The sequence below is a fragment of the Lithobates pipiens genome, unplaced genomic scaffold (genome assembly GCF_037356315.1).
Source record: "Lithobates pipiens isolate NorthernLeopardFrog02 unplaced genomic scaffold, aLitPip1_a1.2 Scaffold_8, whole genome shotgun sequence".
NCBI lineage: Eukaryota > Metazoa > Chordata > Amphibia > Anura > Ranidae > Lithobates > Lithobates pipiens.
The window spans coordinates 410284437-410299770 of NW_027507903.1; the positions used below are offsets into that span (position 1 = coordinate 410284437).

The following is a 15334-nucleotide window of genomic DNA, read 5'->3' on the forward strand; positions in this document are numbered from 1 at the left end:
ATTCACTGAAAATTTACATTTTCCTTTAGTGATACCAAAGCCCTTTTTTTTTTTTTTTTTTTTTTTTTTTTTTTTTATTATAACAAGCATGTTATACTTGCCTCCTCTGTGTAATGATTTTTCACAGAGCAGCCGGATCCTCCTCTTCTCAGGGCGCTCCTGGCCCCGCTTCCTGTCGAGGGCAAGCCACTTGCTATGGGGGTCTAGCTGTAGCTCTCTCTCTAAGTATGAGGGTTGCTGCTGCACACAGAAGGCTTTTTATCTTGGTGAAGACTATGCATTGCTAATTTGACTACTACAAATGGTTACCTGGAAAGAAGACTGTAAATAATAAAGCTGGCCATATACTGTTAGATTCCATGCTAAACGGTGTGGATGGATGATTCTCTCCGGCCTAGGCTATTGCATTTTGACAGCTGTCAAAAAACCCAAACAGTGGCTGCAGCTGCTGTTTGTGCAAAAATATTCAAGCAGGCACCTTTAACAAAAGTCATTCAAACAAAGTGGGGCTGACAGGGCCATCTACTGAGTACATTTTGACTGAATTAGCAGGAACTGGCCGATATTTTCTCAGTGTATGGCCAACTTTACCTCCACCAGTTTCCCACTAAGAGAAACTTGTTGAAATCTGTTTGCGAACCAACGCTTGTGGATGTGTCGCTCTTCTTCTGTGTCCCCTTACCTGCAAGCCATATATAATGATCCCCTATTGGCTATAGCTGGCGGCAGTGATCATTCAGGGTAAAAAACAGGACAGGCTGGTTGTATATGTCGATTTATAAAACCAGCTAGCTCCTACATGGTTTGAAATTCAGCTAGTCCCTGCTGAATCAGACAGATTTCAATCCATGTATGGCCAGCTTTACAGGCGAACCTTTTATTTTAATTATTCGCTGCAAAGTCCCTTTTCATTTTTGCATTCTAGTGCATAAATATAATGGTGACAGGTTCTCTCTCATTGACCCATTGTGGCCTTTATCTTCTAGAATCCATCTTTGGTAAAAGTGAAGATTGAAGAGGCAAAGAGGGAACTGGTAAGTTGCTCATTAACCCAGTTGGGATCTCTGGTGGGTGGTGTGTTGTCACCCACCCCCGGCTGTTGCATAAATAAATGTCCCTGCATAAATAATTGTGGAGGGAGAGTGGCGATCTATATTACCGTTCACTTTTGTCTTCCTGTAGAAAGCAACAGAAGCAGAACTGAACATGAAAGTAGACATGATGGAGTTTGTGCTGCCGGAGCAGAAGAGACGAATCAATTAAACAGTGATTTCTGAACCCCCAGCACCAGTGAGAACTTGCTTCTGCAGATATTGGATATCCTGGAGCTGTCTGCTACATAGGCTGTGCATAGACTTGGATAAAGTGTGTATAAAACTGCATATACTTGTGCTGAATGTGGTCTCCCTGTTCGTAGGACTGTATGTGACCTGTTTAGGAAGCATTTAAGTGTGTCTGAGTAACTTAACTACAGGAGAGTTTACTGCTAGATCGATTTATTTATTTAAAGTGCACCAATCACTTTACAGCATTGGAGGTGTGTTGAGGAGCCTGTTGCTGTGCTTTTTTTTTTTTTTTTTTTTCCTAGTTATTAAAAATAGAACTTCCAGGTATGTCGTAAAGGCAAGTATTTTTATTTAATTTTTTTTGTTTGTTTGTTTGTTTTTGTTGATGTTGACCTGAAATTGTAAAGTGAAGAGTTGCCATGTTATAGGGGACATCTAGAAATGTTTAGTGTACCTAAGCAGTACCCTCAGTTCTGGTAAGTGTGCCTAGGCAACCCTGCACCCACAACCTTATAACTATATATCTGCAGTGTGAGATCTAAGGGGGTGCCCGACTCTGACTGTCGATCTCAGGAGATTTGGTAATGTCACTACCGTGCTGCTTAATGTTCTCCTTGCTGGGAACTCTGATGTGAGGAAGCAAATATCTGCCTCTACCAAGATGCCTGTCTCCACACAGATACATACAGACTAAGGCATTATATGTCAGTAATGGGGAAAGCCAGCTACAGGGAGACCACAGGCAACACTGGTGCCTAGTCCTTTGCTCTTTGCCTACCTTCTACGTTCTCTGACAGAGGGGAATGCTTTTATGCTTCTAGAACCTGTAATTCTATCATAAGAGATGCATAGTTTGGTCATTAGAGACCCTGTTGCATAAGTCAGCAAATTTAGCAAAGAAACACTTTACCAGTCTATGCGCTGGACAGAAAAACTCCCAAGTCCAGCTGGTACTGCTGATTTAAAAAAAAGAGAAACATCTGCTGTCACTAAGGGCACCGCAGCTCTCTTATTAATCCACTGGGTGGTGGACTGGGATCTATGCAAACAAAGAAAGGGGAAAACAATCCATAGATTGCGCTCACGTTTTTTGGTACAAATAGAGGCATGTAGTACATAAGTTCTCTCCCAGATTGCCACTGCAGCGGTTGACAAGTGGACGGGGAATATCCAACCTCCCCAATAGAGGATGGCAGCTCACAAACAGACCGGCGTAATCTCTGGCATGTGCTGCAGAACGTGCTTGAGCCCGCAGTGATTTTGTTTTTTTCATTTATTCAAATAAACTGAATCACACTAGGGTGGCCGTGCACTAATTGTTTTTTTTTTTTTACTTTCTTTTACCTGTAAAGAAGAAAATACTTGCCTCTTTTTATAGTTTTGTAATCTAGTATTGTAAATATTCCATCCATCAACAAAATAAAAACTCATTAAAATGTATGAGGTGACATGTTGTGTCCTGCCACAGCCCAGTTAAAGTTGAATTCAACTCGATCATTAAAGATGAACTGTAATTGTGTTTTTTTGTTTTAAATCTTGCCTTTTTTCTAGCAGTCTTCTTTCCTGTCCATTAGGCCTTATACACACAGATGTTTTAAAACAAACTGTAAAGCTAGTACAGACGAGTGCAAAAACTTTTTTTTTGCTGGGTCTTCTCATCCTGTTCTTCCAATGCTGACTCAATGCGATCTCCTGGTGTAATGTCCCATGCCAATATAAGTCATTGCACAAGTTGGACCCAGCATTACACCAAGAGATCGTGTTGAGTCAACATTGGAAGAACAGAGCGAGAATAGCTGAAGCCTTTATAAAATGCTTTAAAAACCTGTGTAGTGTGCATTTTTGACAAAATATATATAAATAAATGTGTGTTTTAGTCTCATTAAACCGCATTTAACGCCTTTTACCAGCATCTGGTGTTTTTACAGCTCTAGTGCTGGAGTTTCAGAATGTGCTGGTCCTGGGTTTTTTTGGAGCGTAAAAATGCCAATGCCTGTTACAGCTCATAAACACCATGGTGTGTATGAGGCCATTGAATAACATTGAGTTGCGGTTTTAAGCTACAAAAAAAAAATTAACCCTCAAACGCTGCTGTAAAAATGTCTGTGTGTAATGAGGCCTTAAAGCAAAAAACACCCCACCCAAAAACTGCTGCTAACAGCCTATGTGTGTACGGACACATAGAATAGCATGATGGGGAGTTTATTGACTGTAGGAAAAAAAAAAAGGTCTGAAGCCAAAAACAGCTGCTGTAAAAATGTCCAGTGTGCATGCGGCTTAAGTCATCCCTAGCTTCTTTGTCTTCTGGCAGTGGGGGATTTAATCCTTCCAGGACTGAGCATGTAATAGTATGTGGGTATCTTGTTGCTCATTCTTTTACTATAAGCCTAGCATGTATCATAATGGGGCTGGTAAACAGACTGGGGTCATAGGAAATGGGCAGAATGACAAGGTGGTGGTCTGTTCTGAAGAGGATCAAGGAGGAAGTTGGGGCCATCACTGGAACTTGGAGCGAGTAGGTTGCCTTTTTTTTTTTTTTGTTTAGCGCACACCCCCACCACAATGCAATGGTGCCAAATGGCCACATTGGAGACTAGGTATTTTGCTGTGGCTTGCGGTGGGGGTATGCTGGAATAGTTGCTCAGTGTTGTCCCACCACACCTGGGGTGAATCTACCCTTTAATGTCTTTGCACTGGGAACCTAGAAGACGACAGTCCATAATCAAAAATCTACCTAAATTACCCCTGTTGCGGGCAATGAATAGTTTTACTCCTAGCCTCAGAAGATTTTGCCAACTCTTTAAGGTCAACATCTTCAGATGCTGTTTTTACATATGGGTGTAACAGAAACTAGTATTCATTTCTAAATCGCACCCCAAACACAGGTAGCAGTTGTGTGTTTTGCCATAAAACAAGCAAATATGCATATGTACAAAAACGCAATGCAGTAGCGTTGCTCAAGTGTGAATGAGGCCTCAGGCGTACAGGGGATGTAAACAACCCCCCCCCCCCCCTCCACATGTACCCAGTGAAGTGAACTGCCACAGATGATACCCAGAGGTGAAACAAATCCTCCTATGTATTTTTACTTGTATATCTGCAGTCTTCATCTTTATATACTGTGTAGAAAGTGCATATTGTGTTCCAGATTTTCTCTTCCTGTTCAGCACTGGGAGTGGATTATTGGCATACAGCCAAGACAGCTTATTAGAGGAAAGGCACACACCCCCACTCCTTATAGGCGAAGGAAGTAATGTGAAGAGCTGTTCTGTGAGAAGGCAAGCTGTCTGCTAATCTATTTATAGCAACCTCCCAGGAAACAAATTTCAGGCTGCTTGTATCTCATGTGTCAGAACTTGTCAGGTTCATGCTGATAACAGAGGAGGAGAAAGCCACCGGACTTGGTGCTTTAAAGAGAGATAAGAAAACACTACAGCTCGATGTACCCAACTCAAATTTCATGGATCAGGTTTACATCCACTTTAAGGATGACTTCTGTGATGTGACCCTTAAAAATGAAAATTATTATTATATACTGAATTTCTCCTTTACACCGCCTGCTTTATAGTGGTGGCATGGTTGGCACACTTCTACATATTTTACATTTTTGGGTTGTGTAGCAAGGCAGGTCAGACATTTATGCAATTTTCTTTCCTTCAACCACGGGTTGAAAGAGAACCACTCAATTCACTGACTGTTGATGGGGGAATCCCTCCCACTGTGCTATTGAATTTGGATAGTGAGAGGTTTCCAACCTGTCACAATATAGTGATCAATGCTGGTGGCAGTGATTGTAAGAAAAGAAAAAAAAAAAAACAGACAGGCTCCTTGTATTGAAGTTAATTGATAAATTGCCTTCAGTACAACCAGCCGCCTTATAGATGGATTGACATTTTGTCTGTTTTATGCTGAACCTGCTGAATTTTGATCTGTCTATCAATATTATCTGCTCATATTCAGCAAAATACTTCAAAACTCATTGGATGGCACTTGACAGTGCAGTTGGAAAATGACCTGAAGCATACTGCGAAAGCAACCAAAGAGTTTTTTAAGGGAAAGAAGTGGAATGTTATGCAATGGCATAGGTCAATCACCTTACCTGCATCCAATTGAACATGCATTTCACTTGCTGAAGACAAAACTCAAGGGAAAATGCCCCAAGAACAAGCAGGAACTGAGGACCGTTGCAGTAAAGGCCTAGCAGAGCGTCCCCAGGGATGAAACCCAGCGTCTGGCGATTTCTATGCCTTCCAGACTTCAGGCTGTAATTGACTGCAATGGATTTGCAACCAAGTATTAAAAAGTGAAAGTTTGATGGATGGTTGTTAATCTGTCCCATTACTTTTGGTCCCTTTAAAAAGTGGGAGGCGCATATACAAACTGTTGTAATTCCTACACCGTTCACCTGATTTGTATTTAAATACCCTCAAATTAAAGCTGAAAATCTGCAGTTAAATCACATGTTGTTCCTTCCATTTAATTCTTTTTTTTTTTTTTTTTATAATTTTTACAAAAACCTATACCGAGAGGCACCTTGAACCATATACATAATATTATAATCTCATTACCATGTTGTGTCTAAATTCACAGTTAAATAAACATCATTACATAATTATACATCCTTCGTGTGTACTTCCTTAAAAAAAGGGGGGGAAACAAAAAAAAAAATTAGAAGATGCACCGCTACTACCAGTGCCTCAAATCCCTCTCCTCTGTGGTTCTCTAGCCTTTTGTGACCCCTCTGACCTTCTATGACCCCTCTCTGTCTCCCTTATGATAAAGTGTGAACCATCCCATCCATACACCGTGTCTATTTAAATAACAGCTATATTATGTGTTATTATTCCTCTCTTCTCTCCCACTTATTTCCCACTTCCCTTCGTCCTGTCTACGCTCCCCCCCCCCCCCCCCCCCCACTTATTTTCCCGGTCATATCCACCTAGTCTTTGGGTATGGTCTCCTCTCCCTAGTTATTTCCTTTTTAAGGAGGACATCCCATTTTATCTAACCAGGGCTTTCAGATCTTTAAGAATTTATCCAAGTCTCTCCGTCCTAATAAATGCCACTTTTTCCCTCCATACTGTAGCATCTCTCACTTTGGTCTGTTCTTCTGACATCAGGGGTCTCACTGATTGCCAGATCTGAGCTATTATCTTTCATGCTTGAAATAAACCTCTTATTGCTGCAGTTTTAATTACAGACACGCTGTTTTCCCCAACAGACATATAGTACCATTCAGGTCCAAGTTGAGCCCTAAGGCTGGGTTCACACTGCTGCGGGGGGAGATCCGGATGTGATTCGCACAGCAAATCACATCCGATCTCCGTAGCACTGCGAGTTCAGCCATACAGATAGTATGGCTGAACTCGCAGCTGTCCCGCAGCAAACTCGCACAGGACCCTTTTTTGGGTCCGCAACGGAATCGGATCGCATGGGGGTTCACACCATGCGATCCGATTCCTGTGCGAGTCGGCAGATCGCACTGCGATATGCCGACGGATCTGGGGGTGTCATTAACATAACATTGACACCCCCAGCCGTCCGCATAGGGCAGTGTGAACTGCCGGCGGGAGGTATGCGATGCGGGAAAACGCCGCGGATTCGCGGCGTTCCCGCATCGCAATAGTGTGAACCTAGCCTAAGGTACGATTAATATCCTCAAGTATCTCTGTCCAATGCCTGAATAATTTTGGACACCTCCACATGTGAATCAAATCACCAGTTCCTTGACACCTTGGACATTTATTGTCAGGTCTACATCCATACTGAAAAAGTTTCTTTTGGGTATAATAAACTCAATGTAGCAAAAATAATTGCAACATTTTCTGTGAGGGAGAGACTGACACCTGGGAGCTCAGATCCAATATCCTTCTCCACTGTTCTGTTATTTTTTTTTTCCCCCCAGGTCCTATTCCCACCCCTTTTTTATTTTTAGCCAGTCTTTCCCCGGTGATGGTTTTACTACATATCTGTTCATATATGTCTGATATTAAGCCCTTGGAGGATCCTGTTATAGCTATTTTTTTGTATAAGGGGTACTCTACACCATTCCACCCTTTGTGTTTTGAAGTGGGCATTCAGGGAGTGTCTAATTTGAAGATACCGGTAGAATGATTGGTTTGGGATACCGTACTCTCCCCTCAGCTCTTCAAATGACTTCAGAGTACTCCCTTTATATGATTGCGCAAATTTTCTGATACTGCAAACCTCCCACTCATTTATTTTTCTCATGGGGATCAAATCTGGAAAATATTTGTTATCCCAAATTGGGGTATATTCTGTTAACCCCATCTAACCCATTACTACCCTGAACGCCCGCCATACTTTTTTTTTTTTTTTTATTAATTTTAATGTGGGGCATCCAGCGAGTAAGGAATCTGCTTCCAGCAAGCTACTATGCAGGGCTCCTTGCAGCATCATTCATGCATTTTTATTACTCTCCCATGGTATGTCCCCTGAGATGCTGAAACTGGGCAGCCAAAAAAATAACTACGTGGGTGTGGCACTGCCGCTCCTCCCTCTTTTATTGGTAGCTGCAATATCTGTAAGCTAATACGAGCCTGCCCCTTCTTCCAGATTAGTTCCCGGAACAGTGTTTCAATTTTAATGAACCATCCCATTCCTATCCAAACTGGGGAATTATGTAGCTGGTACAAAAGCTGGGGCATCCAAATCATTTTAATGAGGGTTAATTCTTCCAGCTGCTGACAGGGGGAAATGGCTCCAAATATCACACTTCAGCTTAAATTTAAGCAGAAGGAGTGAGATTATCCTCAATATACTGATCTGGGTCCCTTGTTAACCATACTCCTAAGTACTTCATCCTATCTACCACTCTTAATTGCCCCATCAAGGATGGGAAGAGATTTATTGGGTCTACAGGCATCAGGGCCGATTTCTTCCAGTTAATTACCAGACCTGAAATCTTCCCGAAATCCTCCACAATATTCATAGCCACCGCCAAGAATGAATCTATATCTCAGAGGAAGAACAAAATGTCATCTGCATATAATGCGATCTTTTCTTCCCCCATCTCTCTTTTAAATCCATGTATCCCCCTTGCGGATCTTATCGCAATTGCTAGTGCCTCTATTGCTAAGGCAAACAGAGGGTGACAGAAGGCATCCCTGCCATGTTCCCCTCTCCAGCTGGATTGGGTCAGAGTATGTATTATTAATCCTGATCTTAGTGCTTGGTGTATTATAAACTGCTTTTACCCAGCCTATAAAAGTGAGTCTGAACCCAAACCCCTCCAGAGCCCGCCACAAATAGTCCCACTCCAAGTTATCAAAAGCTTTGGCAGCATCCAGAGAGACAATTTACCGTTGGAATATGAAGGTTCAGGTATACCTGCCTTACATTAATGTTAGTAGATATGTTGGGAATGAACCCAGATTAATCTGGGTGTATAAGCTTTTGTATATATTTATTCACCCTGGCGGCCAGCGCTTTTGCCAGTATTTTTGCATCTGCGCATAATAATGATATTGGCCTATAGGATGAGGTATTTGATCTTTCCCCTCTTTTGGAATAATCACTATTGTGGCTTCTGTCATTGAGGAGGGCATCTCCTCAATGATGTCTCCTCCAGACATCACACAATCCCAGCTCTTCCATAAATTGGGCTAACCGTCTGTCAGAGACTTTGTCAGATTGGTTCCCTGGGGGGAATTGATCTTTGCTCTTATCAATAACTTCATTAAAATCCCCCACCACTATAACCGGTATATCCTCTTTATCTTCAAGAAATTCTGCGAATTTATATAGGACCTCCATCTTAAAAGGAAATGGAATATAAAGATTGGCGACAATATATGGTTTGTTTTCTATCTGACGGTATGAAAACACATACCGTCCTCCTGTATCTATCTTGGTTTCCCTACACGAGAAACGCACACCAGTTCTCACTATTGTGCTTACACCCCTAGAGTAAGAGGAATGCAATGAGTGGTATTGAAACTGGAATTTCCTACCATACAGGCCTGTGGTCGTGTCTCTCGTTAAGTGGGTCTCCTGTAGGCAGACCAAATCCATCCGACCCTTCTCAAGTGTGGAGAGAACCGCTATCCTTTTAACTGGGTTCCCAAGCCCCCTAACATTCCAGGAGGCTACATTAAGAGTACTAGGTTGCATCCCGAGGGTCTCTATACTATTCCTGGAGTGGTAGGGGGCATGGGCAGAAGGCAGCTAGATTATACCCTTTCCTCAAAGTGAGAGCACACCAGCATACGCCGTCTATACCTACATCATTATCATTTACCAGTGCATCTACCTTTAAAAAAAATATATTATGGTGTTTAACTCATTTTGTGTGACTACACAACATGCTTTCTTTGTGCTTATTTTTTATATCTTTAACCCCATTCGATGTGTACCTTTTTATATGAATGGTAATGTACTTCCCCTCCCCACCCACCTCCCATCCCCCTACCCATCTCCACCCCCCCTTCTCCTCCCTCCCATCCCCCTACCTACCTCCACCCCACACCACTCTGAATCCACCCTCCCACCCCACTTGTACTTGACTACCTAGGCTAACCCCTGGGGTTTTATGCGTGACCATTTCCCAATCTACTCCCCATTCCTTCCACTCATACCACCCCCCCTATTGTGTGTTGTTGTGTTTTGTTAATGTTCCTCCCAGCAAAACAATCAAAAACATCCCCACTGATGCACTACGTACTACATACATTGTAGTATCATCATACATATACCTCTCCTCCTAACCCCGCGGTCCATCACTTTTACGCTTCTGGCCCATCAGCCTATAAATTATTTTCCTGACGCCTTCATGGCAGCACACACTGGGTTGTGACTCCGCCCCCACAACCTGACAGGATTGGTTAACTATAAATTTGAAGGGGAGACCCCCTGCTGCATTCTCTTTTTTTATCCTCACCTGACAGGTTGGATTATCCAGGTTTCAAGATATCTACAGATGAATAAGCCTCTTACCGCATTACCCCAGCAGGTTCAAGCCTCTCCTGTTTGGAAGTCCCTCCTGTACAGTCTCCAAAAGAGCTTTATGGAGGGAATCCCCGTTCTGGTCGTCTCAGGGGACATCTGGTTTTGTTTTATAAGCTTTAAATAAGCTTTCGTTTTGCAGTGGACTCCCTTGCTATTTGGATTACCTTTTTTTTTTATGACTCTACCTTGTTTTTGTCCTCTTCCAGGGTTGCTGGGGCTTGTTGTCCTCCAGTGCAGCTGTCATGGCCGCCGCTAGTGTCCCTGCCATTCTGCGCATGTCCGTTTTGCAGTTGGATCGTTTTCCTCTCTGAAGAGAGGTTTTTTCCCTCTTCCAAGATGGTGCCGGTACCCTCGAGACGCTCTGCGCATGCGCGGAGCGTCATTCGGCCGCCGCTATGGCGCCCTTTTTAAAAAACCCAGTTGTGTGCATCTGCATACTGCTGTTTGCTGAATACTGCCCTGTATCTCCTCCTTTCTGCTGGTTAAGGTAAGAATGTTTTCTTTCTGCTAGATATTTATTGTCTTCCTTGTTTCTGCTGGTCTCTTAGGGTTTTAAGTCTTAAAGGGGCAGGAAAAAAAAAATTATTATTGTTTATTTTTTCTGTTTATTGGTTTGCGAGAAAATTCTTTTTTATTTTCCCTTCAGTCTATACTGTCTACTCTTTTCCATGGAGTCCACTGCCCACGCAGACCACTGACAGCAAGAAAGGTAAGAGGCTCTACTACCGTAGGTTAGTATTGAAGAAGGGGAGAAAAAAAAAGAGTGCTGACGGCTAAAATGCTGCTTTTTTTTGGCAGCCCTACTAGAGCAAGAGGAGCGAGTTCCAGGCATGGAAGAGGATCAAGTCGCACTTCTAGTAGAAGATCACACCGGAGTCGCTCAAGGTCCTCATCTCGTCAGAGACATGGTCGCTCTCGTCAGTCATTCGCACCACAGTCACCCTCGGCATAACCGGTCGGATCACAGGAGGTCTCCTTCCTCTCATCACAGCCGTCACGCCAGACCCGCAGCTAACGCCTGCTGGATATGCGGCGCTCCAGCCCTGCCAGAGAAACTCGCCTGCCGTTCTTGCTTCAATGCAGCAACTAAAGAAAAGGAGGCGGACGCAAGAATAGCTACTGATCTTATAAGGGAATCAGTACTGGAATCTATTTTGGAGACAACAGCACCCGCTATGGATGTGGCAGTCCCTAGTACATCCGCTGCGCACCCCTATCACTCCCAAGCTTCAGAGTCATCTTCTGATAATGACGGCCAGGAGATGTCTGCAGGGTTTGATTTTTCTTTGGTGGAGCCCTTTGCAAGATCAGTCAAAGAGGCTATCGGCTGGGAAGACGTTATTGCTGAGCCTCAGAAAACTCGCAAATATTTCCCCAATTTAAAGACGTCCAGAGTCCTTCCCGTTCATTGAAGAACTCGGCGATCTTATTAAGGACGAGTGGGAAACAGATAAACGGCCAAGCATTGCTAACAGACTAGCAAAAATGTACCCTCTAGACCAGGGGTGGCCAACCCGCAGCTCTCGAGCCGCATGCGGCTCTTTGATCGGTTTCCTGCGGCTCTTGCGTTCGGGCTGGTTCATTCGGCTCTTGCGTTCGGGCTGTTTCATTGCGGCCCTTGCGTTCGGACTAGGCCGATGGTTCAGTGGGCTGGTTTAGTGAAAGGCAGCCCGAGTCTCTGGACTCCTCCGCTCCTCCCACACATCAACAGCCAATCAGCATGTAGTGTCCCCAGCCCACCACATTTGAATACATAGGCGCTGGAGTGAGGCTGAAGGGGGGCAGAGGAAGGAGAAACACGCTGTATCTGAAGCCGATGAGATACAAAAAGGTATGACCACAAGTGTGCAGGTTACTGATCTGTCCTCCCTTCTCCCTCTGTCTTGCTCTGTACTTTTTTTTTTTTTTTAATAACGGTTTCACCTGAACACTGATAAGATCTGCTCAGCACATTCTCTGTCTGTTGATAGTGTGACACACTGCTGGCTGTTAACCATTTCAGCTTCTTTTCACTTATTTATCCAGAGCTCTGTGTGTGCTGCATGCTTTCTGTGATGTTTTTTGGAAGAATTTACTGCTAGTTCAGGCTAGAAGACCCATTAACTGTTTATTGTTATCCTGACCAGTTCACTGTTTGTAAGACAATTTGTATTTTGGAAATTAGATGAGCTGCTGTCTTCTGTCACATGGATGTACTTTCAAAGGAAGATTACTGACCTGTGGTCTTTGTAGTGTTAAAACAGTGTGTGACATTTACAATAAATCCAGCTGAGCAAAAGTATGTGTGTATGAGGAAGGGATGGGGTGATGTTCATGTGTGCCCATGCGTATGATGTGGCTCTTTGCGGTAACTCGGTAAAAAATGTGGCTCTTGGTCTTCATCTGGTTGGCCACCCCTGCTCTAGACGAATCAAAGGTTAAGCCTTTAGTTAATGCTCCCATAGTGGATTCCTCTCTGATGCGTCTGGCCCGTCATGTCACCTTACCTATCGAGGACGCAGTCTCTTTTAAAGACGTACTTGATCATAAAATGGACTTGGAGTTAAAAAAGGCGTATTCCATGGCAGGGGGTTCCTGCAGGCCGGCTATTACCACGGCGGCGGTGGCAAGAGCCATTTCAGGATGGGCGGCTAAGATAGAGAAGGATCTTCTAGATGGTACAGAAAAGTAGTTTCTTCTTTGCGAGAAATCGGATTGGCGGGTGACTTTGTAGCGGAAGCCTCAGTGGACATCATAAGGTCCTCGGCCAGAACAATGTTGGCATCGGTGACGGCAAGGAGGGCCTTATGGCTGAAACCATGGATGGCCGATACTGCATCTAAAATTAATTGGTGCAAAATCCCTTATGATGGCTCTAATCTTTTTGGTGCCAAACTAGACTCGGCCATTTCCAAGGTCACGGGAGGAAAATCTGGGCTCATTCCCTCCGATAGAAGACCCAAAGCTCAGAAAGGGCCTTCTTTTAGACGCAATCTCCCGGATAAGTATAGGGAGTCACGATCCTACCGTCCCGGCAGAGAGTTCAGAAGGGATTGGAAAAATACTAAGCCTTCCTTCCTAAGAATGCAGAAGACCAAAGCTGCACCCGCAGGGGAGCACCCAAAATCGTTTTGAAGGTTTGCCCACCCAGCCCAGGTGGGCACCAGGCTAAGGGGTTTTCTTCAGATCTGGACAAGGCATATACAGGACATTTGGGCACTGTCCACAATCAAGTATGGGCACAAGTGAGAGTTCGTGAACAGGTTTCCAGGAAACCACTTTCAGGCTACCAGACTACCATCCACACTATTCAGGAGGAATCTCCTTGTAGAATATGTAGCGGATTTAAAACAAAAGGGAGCTATTGTGGAGGTTCCATCAGCTCAAAGAGGGAGAGGTTTCTACTCCCCTTTATTTTTGGTGAAAAAAAGGACAGGAGATTTTCGTCCAGTATTGGATCTCAAAAAGCTCAACAGGAACATCAGAGTAGAAGCCTTCAAGATGGAGAGCCTCCAATCCACACTCCTAGCAATAAATCTGGGCGATTGGATGCTGTCAGTAGATTTGTCGGACACCTATCTTCACATCCCAATCCATCCGGCTTTTCAAAAATTTCTTCGATTCGCCATCAGTCATTGCCATTTTCAGTTTCGGTGCCTTCCATTCGGCATCTCGTCAGCTCCCAGGACATTCACCAAAGTTCTTTTACCGTTAGTGGCATTCCTCAGAGGAAAAGGTCTTCGAATTCACCATTACTTAGACGACATTCTACTGTTGGCAAAAAGTCAAGAGTTATTGCTTCAGCACCGAGAAATTCTTCTTTCAATTCTCCACAACTTTGGATGGATCATCAATTGGAAGTAAAGCAGTTTACAACCCACTAAGAAGATGGTGTTCCTAGGAGCACATCTGGACACCGAACTGAACAGATTTCAACTCCCACAGGCAAAGATTCAGCCTCTAATTCAAAAGATGCGGAGGCTGCTGTTAGCAAATCATCTGTCAGCCAGGGTCTGTCTGAGTATGCTGGGATCTATGTCGGCTACGATACCCATGGTGCAATGGTCCCAATGGCACATGAGGACCCTGCAAAACTCCTTTCTCAAGCAGTGGGATGGAGTGTCCATGCATCAGATCATTGTCATCTCCAGGTCATTTCTCGGTGCTGAAGCGATCAGTATGGTGGTGGACACACCGAAGCAATTTAGAAAGGTACAAGCCAATAGTCCCTCCGGATCCGGAAGTGGTGACTTCGGATGCTTGCCAGAGCGGCTGGGGAGCCCACTATCAGGATCTGGCAGCCCAGGGCCAATGGGAGTTCCAAGCCCTGGGAGTGGTTTCCAATATATTGGAACTCAGGGCGGCCTTTCACGCCCTGATGGCATTTACGCCTCTCCTTTCGGGAAAGAGTGTGCTTATCAGGATGGACAACAAGGTGGCAGTATCTTATGTACAGAGACAGGGAGGTACCAGAAGTGTTACTCTGATTAGGGAAGTTCGTCCCATTTTAGAATGGGCCCAGATTCACCTGGCGGACTTGAGAGCAGTGTATGTCCCAGCAGCACAGAATGTATTGGCCGACTATCTGAGTCGGAGATCGTTGTCCAACAACGAGTGGTCTTTGAATCCTCAAATTTTTTCTCTCCTGACGGAAGCCTGGGGGACGCCAGAAATAGACCTAGCAGCCACACCTATAAACAAATGTCGCAGGTTCCTGTCAAGGAATCCGTTTCCGTCAGCCGAGGGAATAGACTGTCTGGTCCATCCATGGAATTTCAAGTTGGGGTACATATTCCCTCCTACTCCATTGATTGCGAGGTTCCTATCCAGACTTCGGAGGTCCTCAGTAACAATAATCGCAGTGATTCCATTCTGGCCAAGGAGGCCGTAGTTTACAACCCTTCTGCAACTCAGTCTCCAACCGCCAATTCCTCTTCCACTAAAACCAGACCTTCTCTCACAGGGGCAGTTCCTCCATCCAGCTCCCGAGAGATTGCATCTGATGGCCTGGAAATTGAGAGGTCTAGACTGAGGGCGCAAGGCTGTTCTCAGGAGGTCATCTCTACCTTAATGCAGGCTAGGAAGGTTTCTACTAATTCCAT

At 44.2% G+C, this 15334-nt stretch overlaps 1 protein-coding gene across 1 annotated transcript in view; it reads left to right on the forward strand.

Moving 5' to 3' along the window:
* The window catches only part of HAUS1 (HAUS augmin like complex subunit 1), a 56228-nt gene extending 53423 nt beyond the window's left edge, over window positions 1–2805 (forward strand). Inside the window, exons 8-9 of the mRNA XM_077474124.1 lie at window positions 987–1034; window positions 1183–2805. Of these exons, the coding sequence (XP_077330250.1) occupies window positions 987–1034; window positions 1183–1263 (129 nt within the window). The 3' untranslated portion in view covers window positions 1264–2805. The remainder of the gene's footprint in view (window positions 1–986; window positions 1035–1182) is intronic.
* Window positions 2806–15334: the final 12529 nt, after the last annotated feature.